Source organism: Martes martes (assembly GCF_963455335.1).
Source record: "Martes martes genome assembly, chromosome: 3".
NCBI lineage: Eukaryota > Metazoa > Chordata > Mammalia > Carnivora > Mustelidae > Martes > Martes martes.
In genome coordinates this window covers 95,354,951-95,376,795 of record NC_137890.1, presented here as the reverse complement: position 1 = coordinate 95,376,795, position 21,845 = coordinate 95,354,951, and the positions used below count along the sequence as shown (strand labels likewise).

Genomic DNA, 21,845 nt, shown 5'->3' with positions numbered 1-21,845 from the left:
AGCAAACAACAGCTGACCTAACCACCTCCTACCCTCTAAACAGTCCACGCCTACAAGCAGGGGCTGTTTTCGGGCAAACCGGAAGCTCTTTTGCCCCGTCTCACCGGCTCAACAACGAGCGCGGGTAATAACCGGAAGTTCCTCTGCCCCGATCGTCGGAGCGCCTCCTCGTGGACTGCACAGGCGCAGTGGGGCTTCGGCGGAGTTGTGGGAGGGGAGGAGGAAGAGGTGGAGGGGGGCGGGAGCCGGTCCCAGAAGATGGCGGAGGCGGGGGTGAGTTGGGGGTCCCCCTGCGAAGCTCGGGAGCTATGGTGCTGAGGGAAGAGTCCTGAAGAGGGGGATGGCCTTCGGGAAGAGGAACCGCTTGTGTTTTTGCAGGCTAGGAACCCTGCTGGCAGATGCGGGTAGCCAGGACCACAGATGGGGCCTGAAGGGCAAGGGCCCCCGCTTACCTGGTGAAGGGTCGGAGAGGTCCGGAGGCGGACAGCGGGGTCGGGCGGAGGTCATAGGAGAGGCCGAGGCTCCCCGTACAGTGAAGAGTGTCCGAACGGAAAGAAGACTGGAGGACGGTGGGAAGGGCGACCCTGGAGATTTGATGAAGCTGGAGGTCGGCGAGCTGTCAACCATAGAGCTGTCAGGATTTGGGAGGCTTGTAGCCAGGGAGACTCAGGTCGGGGAGGTGGATGGATCCAAAAGCGTAGCTTTTGTAGTAAGTTTGGAATCCGCAAAGAGGTATGTTGATATTAGGTTGAGGAGTGGGACTTTGGCATTTTGGATTGGAATTGGACACCTTTGGAGTAGGTGTGTGGGTCAGTCCAAAGGGAACACTTGTCGGGACCTAGAAGTCAGTTGGTGATAGTTACTGGGATTTGGGGGTTGCTCAGTGGGGATTGGCAATCTGGAAAAGCAAAGCGGTGTGGATGATAGGGGAGGGGGGTGGGGGAAGTGTGCTAAAACAAGTGATCATGACCCATGCCCTGTTACTGTTGGAAAAAAAGTTATAAAAGTATGGGGTAAGCTTGATAGTCTAGGAAAATATGAGAATATATCATGAAGGGCTTCCTGTTTCGTAGGATTAGTGAGGAGATGCTTTAAGAAGGAATGGGTGGACTTGAGCCCTGGGCCACTGGAGCTGGCCCATACCGGTATTGCAGTGGAGCAGAGCATTGCCGGGGAAGGCAGCCAAACAGTGGCTAGATTGTGTTTTCCAACTTTGGGGCTTATCCCTGGTTGCCTACCACCGAGTGAAAATGAAGGGATGCCTAACTAATAGGGTCTCCAGGGAAAAAAATATTAGCCTGTTTTCCATTTTCATTCTTTCACTGCACATTATGTTGACTAGTGTGATTTGTTGTAGTTGTCGGTACATATCTGATACAAAGTGACCAAGCAGTAAATCATGTACATTTGGGAAAGAGGTTGATTCTTTTTAAACTGACAACTGTTGCTTTTTCGAATGGCCCGCTGCAAAGGAAAGGAGAAAATGCAGTTGAGTAATTTAGAAACACATTTTCATTGTTATCAAAAAATTATTCAAATGATAAAGTAACCTTTTTAGTGAATGAGATGTGACATTTAAAAGTAGTAATGGGATGTGAATGCTGCTTGTTTAATGGTTTCTGTGTTTGAAGAATGTAGAAAGGAAAGATAAGTGGCATTGTCTTCAAGACAAACATATTTGTCTTTCTAAAAGTTTTAGCATGCATAGTCTATGATTCACATTTGTGTGCTTTTATTTTTCATTGATGTGTGTTTTTCCTGATGTTTATGCTTATTCTGTTTTGAGAATACCATTATAATTAAGAGAGGATCTAATGAAAGATGTGAGGTAGTAATTTAGTTTTATTACTTATGGCCTATCTGACCTAAACACCTGAAGAGATAGGGTTATATGAGGAAGGAAATATACTTCTGTGACTGTTAATCATTGGAGGATGAATGATCTTGTGTGATTTGAGAGGGTGTTGGAATTGATAAAATACAACCGGTTCTTAAGGTTACTAGAAAATTTTATGTTTGTTTTCAAATGCCTGTTGCCTGAAAGTTGTTTCAGTGGAAGATATGAACTTTGATTTTCATTCCAAAAGTTCGGAATCACTTACCACTTATTTTTTTAAAGGAATAATATCACCCATTAACAGGCGGCCATATAGCTGGCCTAATATTTTTCCATTTTTGATGATTTGTTACTGACCTGTCTAAACTATTGTTCTCTTTGTTTAGTAACGTACTTTATAGAAGTTATAGGTCAGGGCTCAAGGAAGAATACGGATTTCTTACATACAGTGGGAGATTTTTCTTTGTCAATTTTTGAAAAAAAAACAAAACACATTATTTTTGTATTAACATTAGTTGATCAGTATGACTTTAAAAGCTGCCACTTGTGAGACTTGTGAATTGTTTTTGTATGGTGTTTGTAGTTGGGACAGTGTGGTGAAATGTGAAGGAACTCTAGAAGGAACCAGAGTGTTGGGGATGTGGGGGAGAATGCCAGTCCTGGTGCTACCTGATAACAGTGTTATCATCTCAGGAAGTTACTTAACTTACTCTGTTTTGTAAAAATGGGGATTAAAAACACTTACCTCCCTATCAGGATTATCATTGAAGATCTGTTGAGGTATTGTTCTCTCTAAATAATATCTTTATACCAAAGAATTTTTCCCTAATCAACAAATTATTTCTTGAGTAATCTAAATTTTTCAAATATAGATTTTTTTTTAATTTTGGAGAAGAATTAAATTTATCATTGATACAAGATTAATGTTGAAAGGTATAGGTACATTTTATTTTAAGAAAAAAAATATCAATACTTTATCAGAAAACCGAACTTTACAATAAACAGATTAAGGGCATACTTAATCCCAAGAGCTTTCATTTAAATAACCCACTTCCGTGTTCTGTTACTATAAGCAGCATGCTTTTTTAAGGAACTGAACTGTTGTTGCATAGTAGGGATGTGGGAGTAGGGAGTGAGTGGTCTTGTGGAATTTCTTATCTAGTAAAATGATAAAACTGTTAGATCACTGGTTAACTTCTTTTGGATTGTGGACTTTTTAAGTACTTCTATAAACTGTGCAACTGTCCAGGAAGATGCATATATAGACAGCTTTTTTGTTTTGTTTTGCATCAGGCTCAAGTACCCCCTGGAACAGATGATCTCTCAGTTCTCTTCTCTTTCTTAAATTTTAGGATACTATGATTCTAAAGCATTCTTTTATTTTTGTCTCTAGTAATTATATGCTATTATATTACTGTATAGTCATAAAAATCAGCTTTTTGGATTTTAAAAATATTATCTTTAAAAAGAGAACTCATTCAAATAAACAATCACCAAAACAAAATTGTGTTACTTTTAAAGAAAACTTTTGGGGTGAAGTAGGAAACTATAAACAAGCACTGCTAGGAAAGGTTGAATAAGGAGCTATTGTAGAATAACATAAACAAACAACTTAGAAAGTCTCTAGCTTGAGGAAATAGTCTGTGGCAATCTGTGGCCCTGAGTGGGAGGGCATTGCCTATCTGGTGGTGTTTGGAAATATTGTAGAAACATTTTTGGTTGTCTCAAATGGGTGAGGGGGCACACACTGGCATTTAGTGGGCACGAGCCAGGGATGTTAAGTGTTTTGCAATGCCTAGGGCAGTTTCACTCAGCAAGGAATTGTCCTGCCAAAAATGCCATTGCCCTCTGACAAACACTGGTGATTGTGAGCTGGGGCCTGGCACAACTGGAAAAAGCTTTTTAAGCTGAAGTTATTAAGCTCTTACAGAAACATAATTTCAACACACCATATCCTTTGCGATTAATTCCCGCTTGGAAAAAATCACAGACATAAAAGAAGGATTTACTAGAGGAATTGGGGCTACTTAAAATGTATGTATACTCTTTGTTCTCGATTAGCCATTTTAACAGCAGAAGTTGGGGCACCTCGCTGTGTCTACTGGACGTCTGGGAAGTGAAGGGTCTTAGGCAGTATGGTGGCATAAGAGTGTGTAAATTGGCTGTATGTTTTTTTTTTCTTTAAAATACCTTTTTACACCTTGATCTAGTAATTTTGAAGAAAATTTCAAAGCATTTTTGCATTTACTGTCATGATCTTTGTGATATTATATGGTTGTCTACTTACATTGAGGATATATTACAGTTGAGTTCGATTTTCCATGTCTGCCATCTTTTCAGTAACCAAATCCCCTTCCACAAATCCATGTGCCAAAAAAGAAGTCTGAGGAGTTGGGCTGGAATAGGACTCAGGTTTAGAGGGAAGAGGATGGGTTTTGGACTCAGACCTAAGGTAAAATTCCAGTACTGATACTATGTGTCATGTGATGATAAGCAAGTTGCTAAATCTCTTTGACTTTGATTTCATTTGTAAAATGAGGATGATAATACTTACCTTTGGATGATTTTGAAGATTAGGGCTAACTCTATGTCCAGGGAGCTGTATCAATAGTCATGATTATGGTGATGATGAAAAGTTCTGTAGCAACTGAACACCTGGCATGCTCATTTGCTGGATTGCACAGCAAGGAAGAGTCTGTGGGACAAGATCAGGAAGAGATGGGTTCTAGACGTTTTCAGTTGGTGTGTAGAATGTATTTGTCCATGAGTCAGCCGTAAGACGTACTGTTTTCTGTAGTCCTCTAAGCTGCAGAGCTCAGTCATGCTATAGACTAAGTTAGGTTTGTGAGGACTAGCTTGAGGACAGACATCCCACTGTGAGTGTTGGGCACAGAGCTTTGGATGTGACAGAGGTTCAGTAAAACAAAACAAAACAAAACAAATAAACAAAAAAAAACCCAGTCTGTTGTCTGTGTTTAGCACATGGAACTGATTGGCTGTGACACGGCTTACTAGTACTCGCAAATGTTCTCATTTTCATACAGATTATTTCTAAAGTCAGCACCCCTCTCCCCAACCCTCAGTTTACACATGGGTTTTGTGTTCACAGAAAGTATCAGATGTTCTTTGACTTAACCAGATGCATACAAGAGACCACTTTCCCTGGCTTTTAGGAGCCATGTGGCCAAAACTCCTTACAGTCTGGGCATGAGGTTACTCTTCATTTTCTTAGCTTCCTTTCTTCTGCTTCCTAGTGCAGCTCTGTCACAGTAGCTCTGTGGTTGCAACAGAGGGCTGGCTGGGTCCAGGTGGGGGGGGACACAGCTGTGGCCCTGCAGAGAGAAGGTCTGCTTTCTGTGCTTGGTGTATGTATAGGTAAGTGGGCGGCAGTCTGTGTTTTCTAAGATGCTTTTGTGCAAAAATCAAATATACAGCCTGTAAACATGAAAACAGCGTGTTCCTCTATGGAGGTCATCCTTATGAGCAAGTCACATTTTATTGTGAGCGGTACAGAATTTTCAGTTAGAATATGTTGATTTTCTGTATAAAGTCATTTATTTTTTTATAAAGCATAAAGATTTTTACCTAAATCTGCAGGCCCATCTGTTCTGGGTTGGAGATTTAGGTAGAAGAAACAGCAACCTGGATTTTAATCTTCCAGATTCTGGTGGAACTATCTCAGGTAACCTGCTCTGCTTTTCTGTGAAGCAGAACAAGCTGTTTTTATTATTATTCTAACCTTTGAGCTTCGCAGGTCACTTATTCTGTCTTAGTAAATATAACACTTTTTTATTATACCATGCCTATAAGAATGCTTTTTAAACCACTTCTTATTCAGTAAATAACTAATTTAAATAAATACATAAGCTTGTCATTTCATTATTTGTACTTTGAAATTAGTTAGTATTGAAATCAGAAAAATTGTATGATCATTTATTAGATAAACATTCATTTCTTTTTTTCTTATCTCTTGCAGGATTTCTGGTAGGTCCTCTTTTAGGATAAGATGCTGTAACTGTTGAAACGCCAGTCTGCACTGATTCACAGACAGTTGGCTTTTCAGCTGGGAAGCCTTTTTCTCCCCGCCTTGCTGGTTTACTGAACTGATGAAACCATGGCAGAAGGAGAGACAGAGTCACCTGGGCCCAAAAAGCGCGGCCCCTACATTTCATCTGTCACTAGCAGGAGTGTGAACTTGATGATTCGTGGAGTGGTACTATTTTTTATTGGAGTATTTCTTGCCTTAGTGTTAAATTTACTTCAGATTCAGAGAAATGTGACGCTCTTTCCACCTGACGTGATCGCCAGCATCTTTTCTTCAGCGTGGTGGGTACCGCCGTGCTGTGGGACAGCCTCAGGTATGTGTAGCCTACTTCTATAATGCTTAGAAAGGAAGGAGGCCACATGCGTGTGGATGTTGTCTGGTTAGTACTTGTTTTTCATTTTTTATTTCAATGCAGGACAGTGGACCTGTTTTAAATGAGCAGTTTGATGCGTTGAGGCAAATTCACACAGTGGTGTTACCAATCACCACAGTCCTGCTGTAGTACATTTCCATGACCCACAGATTCTCTTGGGCTCTCTTGCTGTCCATTCCCCACCCCCAGCCTCAGGCTTCCACTGATCTTTCTGTTTCTGTCCCTAGGTTATTTTTGCCTGTTACCCCATGTAATATAAATGGAATCACAGTATAGGTACTCTTGTGTCTGATTTCTGTCTGACCTATGAACTTTAACATTTTAATCTTAAAAGAATCTTACTTCCCTTTGGGATGAGGCTCTTAACTTCTTAATTTTGTCTTTTCTTCAACCCACCTCATATTAATCCTTTTTTAAAAATAATTTTTTAAAAAAGATTTTATTTATTTATTTGACAGAGATCACAAGTAGGCAGAGAGAGGGGGAAAGCAGGCTCCCTGCTGAGCAGAGACTCTGATGTGGGGCTCTATCCCAGGACCCTGAGATCATTACCTGAGCCAAAGGCAGAGGCTTAACCCACTGAGCCACCCAGGCACCCCAGTTCTTACTCTGAGTTATTTTAATGATCATTGTCACTGTGGTTTTAAGGCTTAGATCTGTGTGTGTTATGGCCTTGTTTTTGAAGTAGATGACAACTTGAGAGATGGAGTAGTGTTCTGCAAGTTTAAAGCTTCATGTTGTTATTTTTTAGATTTTTGTATCTGTTTTTTTTTCTTGGTATCTTAAACCAGATATGGTTTAAGGATAATGAATACTTCAAGAGATTAATAAGGTGGATTCTCTTTACTTAAAGTCATTATCCTATTTCAGTAGTTATTTTAGATCTTTTTTGGTGGACAGCGTGTAAGGGATAAAGTGGAGCATTTCAGAAAGCCTACTTCATGCAGAGCTTCCATAATGGATGCTCTTTAGCTTTTTCTACTGACTGAGACCAATAAATTAATAACATTTTATAAAAGAAAGTAATAGAACGAAGCCATCATTGTGTGGTAGAAGAAAAATCTGATTGAGGGAGAAAATTGCTTTTTGGAATGTCCATTTGGTGTCTCATACTTAAAATACACCAATACCTTGCAGTATAATGTAGATCCTCTTGACTTCCATCCTTGAGCTGGAGGTTGAAGGGGAAGAGTTAGGTGTGAGATGTTTTAGAATGACTTGTGGAATCTACTGGACAGTTGCATGCATGGATGGAGAGGAATGTTGTGGGAAGGTTTCAGTGTGGTTTATGTGTCAGTGTCTCTATCACAATATTCACATTAAAAGTTTATAAAGGCAGTGATTCGTAATTTCCCCAGGGTTATTACATTTTCTGAGAGACTAAACAAACTCATCCAAATAGAAGAGAAAGCATAAATTATATTTTATCATTCTCTGCTGTGTCTACTAGTCCTCATGTATTTTCTTTTATTTCATCTAAACTAAAAAGAGAAAAATTAAATTTTCCCATCGTCTTTTTCTTTTCTTTTTTTTTTTTTTTTAAGATTTTATTTATTTATTTGACAGAGGTCACAAGTAGGCAGAGAGGCAGGCAGAGAGAGAAGGGGAAGCGGGTTCCCTGCTGAGCAGAGAGCCCGATGCAGGGCTCGATTCCAGGACCCTGGGATCATGACCTGAGCCGAAGGCAGAGGCTTTAACCCACTGAGCCACCCAGGTGCCCCACCCATTGTCTTTTTCTAGTTTGTTTATTTTCTCGCATGGTATAGCTGCTATCTGGCTACCAGTTGAAGCTTGTTCGGATTTGGAAGAACATGTCTTTTCAGAATAGACAAAGGAAGGTCAGAGGAGGGAAACCGTTACTTACTGACTGCCTCCTGATATGCTAGGCACATCCCTTAACCCCAGGGATATATAGGGCAACTTTGGGAGTGAGATTTTGGCATTGTGCCTACTTTGGGGAATGAGGAACCTGAGAGGAAGAGAGGATGTCATTGAGCCCAGGGTCTCAGAGCTAGTGAATGGTACAGCTGGGTCCAGCGTTCCAGGCTGGAGGAGGGGAAAGAGGAAGCTAATCACACTTACCCTCGACTCAGGGTAAGCTTGCAGACGAAGTGCCAGGCTTCGATGGAACCTGCTGTTGTGTGTTGGACTTTTGTGGCTGGGGCAGGAGAACAGGTTTCTTTGTACTAGCAGGTTTCTTTGTACCACCATTAAGGAGAGGACCAGGGGTTGCGTCTGTCCCTGTGACATGGGCACTTTTGCCACAAACTCATATTTAGGAGGGACAGTTCCAAATGTTAATGCCACATTTCAGTTACTTTGTCCCTACTTTCCTTCCTTTTCCCAGCCACTAGATTTGTCACACTTACAAACCTAACTTCATACTTCCCCACTTAGGGGATTTATGTTTACATACTTCCCCACTTAGGGGATTTACGCTTAAGTGTTTCTCCTGAAAGCAGTGCATTCCATGAGGTACGTGGGCACACGGAGGTACAGAGGCATTTGGAAATCTAGATTTCAGTTAACTCTGCTACTGATTTTGTTGGGTGAGTCATGGCATTTAGTAGATGAGAGTGAAGATACCAGATTTGTGAATGTTACCAAAGGTGGAAAATGGATTCTTGCACCTCCTGCCCCCAATTTTGGGGAAAATGCCAAGGAAATAAGAAGTTAATGATATAAGAAACACAGTGTGTACATGTTTATGTGTGTTTGAAGTATATATATGTTTTTGTGTACATGTGCTGATATGCATTTTCAAAAATCTCTAGGCTCTTACCATCTTAAGTCAGAAAAACTGATAATTGTCCTTTTTTTTCCCTGTCCAACTAATAGTCATAGACAGAGCAGCTAGCTACCTTCTGGAGATTCTCCAGAATCACCACTTTCTACATGCAAACAGAAGGGTCCCTGGCTATCTGCTATCTTCCCCTATAGCACCTACTGCTGGAAAATTTGTTAACGGTGCTTCTGGAGGGACATCCAGTAGAGAACTCTGGTACATTTCCTTTGATTTCATTTTCTTTCTCTTAGTTCTCTATTTTTAATTTAATAATGGCTGGTGTTTGAAGTTGATTAACTTCTCAATATGTGCAGTGCATTAGAATCAGAGTTAGAAACCTCTTGATCATTACGGGGGGATGCAAAGGAATCTTTCCGAGGAAAGAATAGAGGAAAAAGATAACTATCATTGTGTGGGTAAAATAACTAGGGAAATTGACTTGAAAATTGGAAGTAACCAAATTATATTCATACCTATGAAGCTAATATCTAACAAAGAAAAAATGGATCTTTCCAGTTTAGCCCGGCAGTCATTTACCCAGTTCCTGGAGAGCCCTGCAAATTTCCTCCTGCTCTCACTTCTCCAGGTTTCCAAGTTTCCATGTTTCCTCTGTCTCTTGGTCCAGACCCTCTACTGCTCTGATGGGAATTTTCAGTTTTTCTTTTTCTGCTTCTAATTTTTCACTCTGACCACCCGCCAGTCCCTTCTCTCCATCATGTGTGGTACACTCAGCACTGTAAGAGTGAGCAGCCTTCTGTTTGCTACAAATGCAATGGCATTATTTCTTGATTCCCCGGTGTCTGCAGGGTAGTCTCTATGATATGACCCTTGCCAACTTTGTCTTCTTCAGAGTCTTTCTGAAGCTCCCTTTTTGCCTAAAGCTTACAATTTTCAGGTGACAGTGGGTATTTTCATTGTCCATACTTTCCCCCAGACTTTTCCCTTGGATTAGAAAGCTCTTTCCACACCACTGACGTGCTGCACTGGGCTCCTCCCTCAGGGGCCACCTTTTCTGTGAAGCTTTCCCAACACTCCAGCACCCTGCCTCCCCTCAGCACATGCCAGAAGAAGACTGGGCCCCCGCTAGGCCCTGTCAGTGCCACCTCTAACATATTACTGTATTGCATTGTTTCTGTGCTCTCTTTGGGACTAGGATCACGTCTTACTCTTTCTTCTTTTTAAATCCCTGGCAAATAGCAAGAACTGGATACATTATGGGAATTTAAGTATTTATCGAATGAAACATTGCATATCTTGTTGTAGTTTTCCATGAAAGTCTGTCTCCTTCAGTGGCTTCGTTTTTTCCGCCTCTTCTTTTTTTTTTTTCTTTTTTTTTTAAGATTTTATTTATTTATTTGACAGAGAGAGATCACAAGTAGGCAGAGAGGCAGGCAGAGGCGGGGGTGGGGGGTGGGGGGAAGCAGGCTCCCCACCGAGCAGAGAGCCCAATGTGGGGCTCGATCCCAGGACCCTGGGACCACGACCCGAGCCGAAGGCAGAGGCCCAACCCACTGAGCCACCCAGGTGCCCCTTTTCCGCCCTTTTTGAAAAACTTTTGGTTTAACTGTTCCTCTTAGTATATCACTGAATTAAACACACTACCCCGAAAATGTGATGACTTAATATTGATGTTTTTCAAACTTCTTCTGCTTTTGGCTTGGTACGCTGTAACAGGTTGCTGGGAAGTAAATCTATCCCAAGAGATGTTATTTTGCATCAGAGAGCCCTCCAATTAAGCAGGACAGTGTTTGCATATAATGTTATACAGGCATGATTTTAACAATCTCTTGTTAAAATAAAAAAGTCAGAAGGAAGAGAAAAGAAGCCCAGACATCCTTCTGCTGAACTCTTAAACAGTGGAGTCTCACTGTGCTGTAGACACTGCTATCAGACTCTTCCATGCCTTTATTTAAAGGGAAGGAAGAAGACATTTAATGGAAAGTGACAAGCTTCCTCGAATTCTCCTTCTCAGTGAGCAACCGAGAACCATGCATACTCAATGGATTTGATTTTTATTGGCAAATCCCAAGGTTGGCAGCATGGCAGTTTAAATTCCTTTTTGTGTTTTTGCTTTCTCTTCTCAGTTGTCTCACTTGTGAGTCTGACATCACATGCATACAAATCTAGTCAATTTTACTTATTTATATCTTTGCACAAACGTCAGTATTCTCTATGTGATAATTCTTTACCTATGGCATCAGCTGCTGAGGAAAATTGACTTGGAATGCCTGATCTTAGTTGATTTTAGTCAGCAACAGGCAAAGGGGGGAAAGAGAGAGTGAGGAATGACACGAGCTGTTAGTTTCATGACCCCTTGAGAGGAAAAAAAAAAAAAGAGGTAATACTCATTTAGATGTATTTCAACTGTTAGGCATGCTTGTTGCCATTTTAATTTTGTAGGAATTTGGAAATGCTGTCAGTTAATCTCCCAGTATTTTAGAGTCAAGCCTTTTAAATAGGAATATGATATGAAAGTTTTAAATTTACTGTTAGTTGTTGGAGGTCCACATTGCTGAAATTTGTTGTTAATCTCTTGATGGTCTATGAACCATCTCTACTCAGCAAAAGCCTAACTCAGCACTTTCAGATTTGTGGATTAGAGCACGCATACACCATTGCAGCTGCTCACCCCCAGATGGAGGGGTGACTGTGTGACCTCTTTTTAATACTGCTCCATTGGTCGCTAGTCTGTGATTTTTGATATTAATTGATTTCTCTTTTTCCTTAAAGATTGAATGTGTCTTTTGTAAGATCTAGCCAATACCAGGCCAGGCAGGGGGGTTCCTGATCCTCAGGCACTCAAGATTTTGGTACAGTAATTTCAAGATACATCATAGGTAGCACTGGACATCAGTTGTGTCTTTATTACTTGATGGCAACATGACCATTCTGTTTTTAGGGAAACGAGCAAGTCAAGGCTGCTTAGCTATTTCTTGTTAAATTTAATCTGTAGAAGTGCATTTTCCTTATAACTTGTTGAAGAATGTTTTGGTTCATTAAGGTCTTTTTTTAGTGACTAACTTTACATTTAAAATCTCTTCCCATAAATGAATAAAATGTTGACATTTGACAAGTACTTCAGTTAAAAATTGGGTGTGAATATTTGGAGTCTCAATCATAGACATTTTGTATATAGTTATTTATAATTATATGGTTAACCTTCAAGATGTTCTTTCTAAAGCTAAGAAATGTACTAAAATGACTTCTCACTTTTAAGAAGGAATTTAAATTTTAACCAAAAATGTACAGTTCTTATAGAGAGCTCTAGAGGGGGACGTTAGGACACAGCTCTGGGTGCAGGAGACAAGCCGGAGGCACTAGAGTAATCTGTAGACCAGGACATCTGTAGCCATCGGAATAAACACTATGTGTGGGGTGACCTTACTGTACGCATTTATGCTTCCAGCTTCTCTTTGGACATTTTGTGTGGCATTTTATAACATGCTTCATGGTTATGTACTTCAGAGAGAACATTGCTTTGCTGCCAGCTGGTCTGATGTTTTCAGATCTCAGAGATAGGAGTAGTAGAGAAGAAGCATGCAGCATCTAGTGCAAACTGCTAAATCATGACTCATACAGTGAAATAGTGCTCTGCCAATTATAATTTGGAATACTGTTGTAATCATTTACAGTGCTTTCTGCAGTGGTGTTATCTTTTTTTTTTTATTTTCCCCACTTTGGGGAGGTAAGTTTAAAAATATCAGTGATTGATGTTAAGCAACTTGGAGAGCTTTTGAAACAATCTTTCAAATGCTTGTGGGGGTTGTAGTGACTCTTTTAGCTTAAGTTTTGCCAGTATAGCATTGGAGATGACTTAATTTTTTTCTCCTTCTTTCCACAGCTGTGATTGGGTTATTATACCCCTGCATTGACAGGCATCTAGGAGAACCACATAAATTTAAAAGAGAGTGGTCCAGTGTGATGCGGTGCGTAGCCGTCTTTGTTGGTATAAATCATGCCAGCGCTGTATCCTTTCCGCTGTAACAAAATGCATAATCACAAAGCGGTTCCAACAAACCAAAGGTTAAACAGTCCCTTGCAACTTCACCGTTGTCAAGTTGTGATATGTTCCCTTTGTCATAAAAAGAACATGTGCTATTTTGTTGAAATATCACAGTAGCAGCCGTGCAGTTACTGGTTTGGGTGTGGCCTTTTATTTAAACCCCCGTGTTTCAGGACCACTGAACAACTTGGCACATTTTGCGTGTTCTTCTTGAACCAGGTTACATAATTCTGTGTAGTTTTGCTAACTCTAAGATTGAAACAGATACATTTTCAAAGGATTTCTTCCCTCTCTCTTTTCATTTAAGACTTGCCAGTGAGGACATGTGGTGGCTTCAGAATGCTGGCTGATTTTTTATTTGTTTTTAACTTACGGAATCTGTAATTTTTTCCAAGAAAAGACTCATCCACTGGTTTTAATCAATGCCAGCAAACCGCATAAATGTTCTTAAAGGTGTCATAAGTGGAAATGTTCAGCTTAGACACTGGCCAAAAAGAACATTTGTCCCTAAGGTACATATATTTAAAGTGTGATCATTTATGGATTCTGACATTTCATTTCGTGATTAATGAATGTTTTTTTGAGAATCCCAGCTGGAAAGGTAAAGTAGCCTCTATTTCCCTTCTTCCCCGTCTTTTCCCTGATACCACAGAAAAAAAAAGTCCACCCCAGAATAAAAGTTTTTGCCCTTGTAAGACTTTCATCCTGTCATCCTCCCTACCATCTCTCCTCTTCTCTCCCACCCCTGACTTTCCTATGTAGAAGAGAGCCTGGGACTGGCTAGTGCAATCTTCCCTCTTCTAGAAGATGTGGCTTAGAGAGTGGAAGGGGCAGGAGCTTTGGTGCTGGGAAGAGCATGCAGTGCAGGTCAGGTCAGGCTGCCCAGGGTTCCCTCGTGTGGCTCTGCACTGGGCTCACGGCTGGTGGTTAGCTGGAGGGAGGGTGGGGCACGTGGTGGATGGATTCCTGTGTCTTTCATAGGAAATATTGAGCTGTTTTGGAGAAGCTTGAGAGGGGAGCAAGGGCAAGTGGCAAGGTCCTCCATTCTGCAAACACATTTGCCTTTCTTTTCTCCAGTTGTGCTAGCCCTTGGAGATTTGTGAATTTGGAAGCCCCTCAGTGGTGGTTACTAGTTCGGTTTTCCATTTCCATTTGTATTAAAGAATTTCCCAACAAGTTTAGCTTGGAGGAATCTTTGAGATGTAGGATTTTATAACAAACAAATCTAGTGGTGGGGAGGACTTAGAAAGATAGACTCATAAAATATTGTTTCTAGAGTCAAACTTAGAAATCACCCAGTTACACATTTTCTTTATAAAGATAACAAGACAAATGAAAGCTAAAAGAGTTAGGTACTTTGCCAAGGGGCTTGTCCTGCAATGGTGGGACAGAGGTGAGACCAGACCACAGAGATCCTGGCTCGAGTCTAGAAAGGGCTCCTTCCCTCATTCAGGAGCCCCCTAAGCATGTAAATTCCCCTCCCAACTGGTGGATTAGACCATTCTATCCCAGATGTTTCAGGTGTTTTTAAATAGAGAAATTTAGATAGTCTTTTCTGGAATTTAAAAACCTTTATATATCTAATTTAAGTTTTTTGCTTTGGTCGTTCTTTTCTTTCTCTGTCAATGAAATACTTGAATATAGTGATTTCTTTTTTACTATTCTGTCCACCATTGAAGCAAAACCCAAAATGTCTGCAAAATTTATCACATAGACTTAAGAATATTACGTCCCTTAGACCAGAGAAAATCCCATGGTACTATTTTTCAGGTAGAAGTATTTTACCTATTTACCCTAGAAACTTTATTTTCCTTTGACCCTTAATAAAGTTTGTTTAGTTATCAAAGATAGAACTCAGTGAATATCAAACTCCACTCTTTATAAGAATGTTTATTGGATAGAAAAATCAGAGCATATAACCTTTCCTTTGGAGTGTTAGGTATAATGCCTGCGAAAGAATAAGAAAAGCTTTTGCAGAAAGCATACCATAAACTGTAGGGTTGGTTTTTTTTGTTTTTTTTTTGGTAAATCAACCTGATCAGGAAATGACCTTGAGGGAATGGCCAAAGACGGCCCTCAGATGCTAAGAAGTACATGAAGCAGGTATTGGAGATACCAGCCGGTGTGGTAGGAGCAGGGGTGGATGGTAAGTACAGGATGTTAAAGGAAGTGGGAATTAGTTTTATATGCATTTTTTGAACTTCTCCTCTCTTCTCTGTAGTGGCAGCATGGCCAGTTAGTTTGGTGAGCTATCTAGCATCCCCTGGGGAGCCGGATATAGAGCCAAGATGTGGCCTTTGGGACATAGATAATGCCCTTTTAATGATACTTGAAATTAATTCCTTTAGTGTAATCCTCTAGCAAAGAAATGAGAAAATTGAATTTGTAAAGCTTCGTTTTGCCCAGAGATTGTGGAGTAGAAAAGGGCTGCACGTTCGTGAATAGATGCTTAAGTAAGTGACGGAAATAAAATATCATTTGAGCAAACTGTCCTATACCAGAAAGTCTCAGGCACCAAAATAGCTTGGCAGGTTGCAAGATAATGTTCACTTCAAGGCTTTATCCTCAACAAATTAAAACTAGAACAGTTGACATAATAGAAAGGGATACTGTGTCCTTGGTCCTCTTGTTTCTGAACTGCATTATTATAAAATGTGTCTGTCAGTAAATCATATAAAGAATGTGCTACCCTGTTAAATAGCTGTCAACTCTTCTATTTTCAAGTTCTTGTATGATTCGCAAGTAATTCTGAACCTGTTTGAGAAGTAATATTGGTTTCTTTTTTAGCAAAAGTATGTTCTTTTAGCAATACTTGTGTTCCGAGACTTCCGGTTACATTTTTAGCAAAGAAAGCATTTCTCATGTAATGGGTCTGATCTTATAATTGTGAATGTAGACAGAAGGCTTTTTTGGGGTGGGTTGTCGGGGGAACTACAAGTAGGTGAGATCTGTTAATGAAATATCATGCTCTCTATGTATCTTCAGTAAATATCGCAGACAGTTTAATCTCACCCGGTGTCCTGCATTGTATGGAAAGACTGAACTCACTCTAGAATAAGCAATCAGTTCCTGTCTCAGCAGTAACATCTTATTTTAGAAAAATGAACAGGTGGTATTATTTGGTGGCAAGTTTTAAAAAGATGACTCTTTAACACTGATCTCAGAAAGTGGATTTTGATAACAACATACAGTTGTCTCTCACACTGGCTGCACTCTCCATTGGACTATGGTGGACGTTTGATAGATCTAGAAGTGGTTTTGGCCTTGGAGTAGGAATTGCTTTCTTGGCAACCTTGGTCACTCAACTGCTAGTCTATAATGGTGTTTATCAGTAAGTATTCTTTTTGGTGCTTGTTTGCTAAAAGAAGTAAATGATTTCAGAATTGAGATTTTAAAATTGGGTTAGCCACTTTAATGTACAGAGTAACTTATTTCCATTGTAATTTTCTTTATATGTATCATTGTACTTCCTCGTTGGGTTGTTAAAAACATTTCTGTTATTCTAGATATACATCTCCAGATTTTCTCTATGTTCGTTCTTGGTTACCATGTATATTTTTTGCTGGAGGCATAACAATGGGAAACATTGGTCGACAACTGGCAATGGTAAGCTGATGCTTATTATTTCATCTGTTATTGAGTTGTAAAACAAGTTTTCTCCAAGCCAAGCATACTGAGAGTCAAAGGAACCCCTGAATAGAAAAGCTAAAACGTGTTACGGATAAGGTGATAGGATTTAACCTCTAATTTTTTTTTTAACTAGTCTATAGGTTTCTACTCTATCACAGAGAGAAAATTTTAAAAGTGAAAAGCAGCCTTACTAATAAGTATGTTGCTTCAGTAGATACAGATTAGGACTATCTCTGGCAAATCAAGATGTTTGAACATTTTAGTTACGAAGAAAAAGGATGCTGTTGGTCATGCCTGTCATGGATGGGAGGAGTCAGGGAGCTGCATTTGGAGGCCACAGCAGTTTCACGGATTAAGTGCTATGTGTATCATTGTAGCCAGTTAGAAGAACTGAGTGGCTTAGGTGGCTGTCTTTTTGATAGTCTGGCCATCCAATTATCTTAAGCCCATTAGTTTCCTTTATCTTGAATTGTGGGTGCACATTTGTAGCTGTACTTCTAAAATACTGTCTTGACCAGAAGATTTTGCTAATGTAATAATAGTCTTTTCCCCTTTGATATTATAAAGTGATTTGAAAAAAATATTACCTGAATTCACTGTATCAGTCCTGCTCTTAAGTTCATGACCTTTCCTTTGCTGATTCGCCTTACCAAGCACTCAGAGAAACCTGTTTGCCTCCCTTCGTGTTACAGGATTGATCTGAATCATACTGTTATCATTTACGTGTGATGCAGAAACCTTGTCTTTTGCCTGCATTTGCTATGTCTCTTTCACTTCTTGACTGTGAGCTTTCTTTTTCCCATCATATTTGTCATTTGCTTCTAATCCTTGCATAACTCTCAGATTCTTTGACAAATAAAATGGGCATATGTTAATAAAGTATTAATTTCTAGTCTGTATGGAAATTGCTATTCAAAATACACCTTAATCTGTTAACCTTTTAATTTTTACAGTATGAATGTAAAGTTATCGCAGAAAAATCTCATCAGGAATGAAGAAGGCAAAAATGTATCTTCTGTACAGAAAAACAGGATGAAAAGGGCACGTAAATGATAGCTATATCAACCAAGCTTCGGACTGTAAAATTGCCAGGATGCAGTTTTTCCCTTGATTGGTGTATATATTTGTATGTATGTGTGTGTGTGTATGTGTGTGTATAGATATATACGTATATACACACACGCATACACACACTTCCACACATATACATGCATATACGCATGTATTACTGCAATCTGTGATTGCTTCATCTGTAAATCAGTTACAAACCTTGATGTATTTGACTTTAACTATAAAATATATATGCACTACATTAAACAATGTGTTCATTAATAGATGAAATTTTTTAATTAATTTTTTTAAACATACCATATATTGTATCACAATGTTGATGTGCCAAAATATTCTGTTATTGTCATGCAGAGTGTAAGAATGCTTGAACAGTTTATAAACTTAGTGAAATAAAATAAGAGGAAAGCCAAAAGAAAGAGAAAGAAAAAGAAAAATGGAAAGCTGATACATTCTCTTCTGCTTATGTTGTGCCTTTTCATTTTTCTAATCGCAGCAGTATGAGTTATGGGTGCCCTGATGGGTGGTTAGTTTCTATTTTAATGTTGTCTCAGAGAGCTTGGGTGTTTTAATTGATAATGAAAATGAACTTCCATAGAACATTTTAAAACCTGCATTACTGGAGAGCGTCCAAAAAGGAATTCTGCTGGAGGTAAAAGTGATGAGCAGGAGAGGGTTATCAGCATTAAATTGTTTTAAGTCTAAGTCTGCAAGGCTATATGTAATTAAAAGAAGGCGCCATTGGGAAATTTAGCTAGAATAAATATGTTATAGAAATACCAAATGACCTTTTGCAGTACCACAAAGTGTGAAATGATGTTGTCATTTGCAGTACAGTAACTCATTGCTTTTGCACATGGAACACCCAAGAAACCCCAAACAGATCAAAATGAAGTTTCTAATTCTCTTGGGTTCTGTAATCTGTTGGGTTTTATGAAGCAAACCACATTAGCCCGGCTGGGTCACATGACTGACTGTCAGTGGAATGCCATCTGGGGAATGGATGAGCACATCACTTTTTATATATTCATATGTCCATGAGTGAACAGTTCAAGCCTATTCCAGAATGTCCTGAGATGGCATATACTGTGCATGTTAAAGATTTCGATAGCAGTTTTGTGCATATCTTTCCAACAACGGGAACCATTTAAGTGTGGTTTAAACATATTTTTAGTTAACTTTTTCCTCAGTTTTTATTTTTGAAATTGATGACAATTGTCTGATACACAAGGGTGGAACTTTCTCCTTACTTTGGGTTTGTGTGTGTGTCCGTGTGTGTGTGTGTGTGTGATTGAGTGAGAGAGAATGTACATGTAGAAATGTATGTGCATGTGCCCATGCTCTTGTAATGTGTCATCTAGATACTGTTTAATTTTGGGGTTTAAAACCATTGCTGTCAGACTGAGATCTCATATGCCAAACTTTAATCTGCTTTTACATTTTATGGCTGAAAGTATGAAGATCCTAAAAGGATTTCATATTGAATATATGTATACAATCTTAACTATAGTGGTGGTAAACATACTACTATAATTTATTATTCTATCTTCCAGATAATGTTATTCATTTAGAACAAATAAGGTATATTTTTAGAATCAACTTTGTAAGCACTATAAATCTTTAATAAGTTATAAGGTCTATGATGTGTTTACTTTGAAAATTGCTGTTAAAAGCAAGATGTATTAAATACATAATTATCATCTTGGTTAAGAGTCATTTTTTTCTTCCTTGTGCTAAATCTTAGAATCTAATACTGAGAATTAATTTAATAAAATTAACATGTATGATTGAATTTGCTAAGAAATAATGAAAGGAAACCAAGTCTAACATTACAGGAATTGAATGGTTATCACTTGGGAATTCTCAAGATTATTTTCAGATCATCTTGAAAACAAGATATTAGTGGCAAAAATAAAATTGTTTTGATATTTTGATAAGCATGTAAATATATTACATCCAGTTTTTTGCAGTGAAAGAAAGTAGACATTTTTCAACATTGATACATTGGCAGCACTTCCTTTTATTAAAGTTCTGGAAAGCAGACACTTGAAAACTGAAACTTAATTCTACAAAAGCACAGGAAAACAATTAAAATTAACTGTCCAGAATCCTGCTAATACTTTTGTTATAAAATTTATTTGTTTGCACTGAACCATTTTACTTTGATCAAGGGCAGTGGAACTTCTTAGTGGCACATACATTCACACGTCTTGTATTTTCTAGGTGGAATCTGGACTTGATCATTATTAAATAGTTCTCTAATTTTCTTGGCTCACTTGCCTGCACAGTGAAGTACAGCTAACCCTTGAACAACAGGCGCTGACCCCTGCACAGTCCAAGGTCTGCATACAACTTTTGACTGCCCCAAAACTTAACTACTTGTAGCCTTACTGATAACATATTTTGTGTATGTATTGTATATTGTATTCTTATAATAAAGATGGAGAAAAAAAGTGTTAAGAAAATCATAAGGAAGAGAAAATACATTTACAGTCTGTACCACATTTATTGAAAAAAATCCACATATAAGTGGACTTGTGTGGTTCAAACCCAGGTTGTTCAAAGGTCAACTGTGCGTTGTTTGTAAGGTAATTCTTCTACTGATGGTCTGTGTGTAGTAGAGTCCTAGCTTTGTGCATGTGGAAGAATGTGCTTCACTCTCCCAGAACATTTAGCAGGCCTTAGAATTCTAGGTTCATAGGCTAACCCACCGCCCCCTGCCCCATGACTCCCATTATGTTGAAGACTTTTAACTCATTGTTTATGCCATCTAGTGTTGGAGATGATAAATCTGCTATTAGTGTGATTTTCTTTCCTTTGTAGGTAATTTTGGCTTTTCTCTCCAGGAGCTTTTACACAATATTTTCTTTATCTTCACAGTTACTCAGTTTCACTTTGACCTGTTTAGCTTTAGATTTGTTTTTACTTTTCTTGCTTGGTATTCAGTATGCACTTTCATTCTGTGTGCTCATGTCTTCAATTCTGGGAAAATTTTCAAGCTGGCTGCATATTGGAATCATATGGGAACTTGTAAAAGTATGCTGATGCCTGGTTCCTAAACCCAGAGACTCTAAAATAATTGGCCTGGGGTGTGCGCTGAACATGAAGATTTTCATAAATTCCCCAGCCAGTTTTAATGTGCGGCCCAGATTGCCATTTGTTGGTGTAGATGTGTGTAAGATGAGGGGAATGTTTGAGGTGAGAGAGAGATCATAATTTTGGGAACGAAGAGTGAGGGACACATTGAGATACATTTTGGACTAACATCTGAACTTGATGACTTGAGTGTGAAGGGTAAGGAAGAGAAGTGGGACTTAACGTTTCTTTCTTGGGAGAAACTAGGCCGATGGTATTCCTATAAACCAAAGAGGAATGCAGAGAAGCAGGTGAGTGGGTAAAGTTAATGAGTTTGATCAGCTCAGCTATGTCTAGGACATCTGGTAAAGATGCATCATAAGCAATTGGACATAGGAGTCTGGGTTATTGGATGGAAGTGAGGGAGCTTGTTGTTGGCATGTGTCCATGGTCTTTTACACTGTGGAGGTGGATGAGATTTCCAAGGAGCGTGTTAGAGCAAACGGAGATGAGATCTGAGGCCTAGTGGTGTGTGCAGAAGAGCTGGTGAAGGAGGTGGAGGGGCTGTGGTCAGAAGTGGGAGAAGAAATAGAAGAGTGATGTACTTGAAACCAGAGCAGAAGGCAGTTCCTGGCAGAGGGGACCTGGAAGTTTGAAGTGCAGTTGGAAGGAATTATTAACCTTACAGATAAAGGAGATGTATCTGATTGTTTTATGTTGGAAAATGCTTTTCCTAACCTATTTTATCTTAACATTTGAAGTGTTTCATTGTATACCAATAGCTTACAAAATATATTTGGGACGAGTCTGATCATATACTGAGCTGTATATTATGAGTGAGGGCAGCTGGGGTTAGCTAGAGAACTTTGAGGGAATGGTGGAGATTTGGACAACCTCTACAAAGAATGGACACAGGGACTGACTAGAGATGAAGAAAGAATTTCTACATCATTTGAGGCCATCAAGGACTCAAGGCCAGAGATAAGATTCTTACAGTGGAGCCAATCAACATGGTAGTGCCATGTCTAG

General features: G+C 39.2%; 1 protein-coding gene across 3 annotated transcripts; it reads left to right on the top strand.

Annotated features, from left to right (window-relative positions):
- The first annotated feature begins 201 nt into the window (after positions 1-201).
- Positions 202-20,196, top strand: INSIG2 (insulin induced gene 2). 3 transcript variants are annotated; one of them, XM_080798649.1, is made up of 6 exons: positions 202-273; positions 5,814-6,195; positions 12,882-13,006; positions 16,208-16,374; positions 16,550-16,649; positions 17,627-20,196. In XM_080798649.1, exons 2-6 carry the CDS (start codon positions 5,952-5,954, stop codon positions 17,666-17,668), a joined length of 678 nt encoding a protein of 225 aa, XP_080654775.1. In that variant the 5' UTR covers positions 202-273; positions 5,814-5,951; the 3' UTR covers positions 17,669-20,196. The 3 variants fall into 3 exon arrangements, with proteins under 3 accessions (XP_080654775.1, XP_080654777.1, XP_080654776.1); XM_080798651.1 differs by lacking the exon at positions 202-273 and adding an exon at positions 3,849-3,871; XM_080798650.1 differs by lacking the exon at positions 202-273 and adding an exon at positions 5,204-5,519.
- Positions 20,197-21,845: the final 1,649 nt, after the last annotated feature.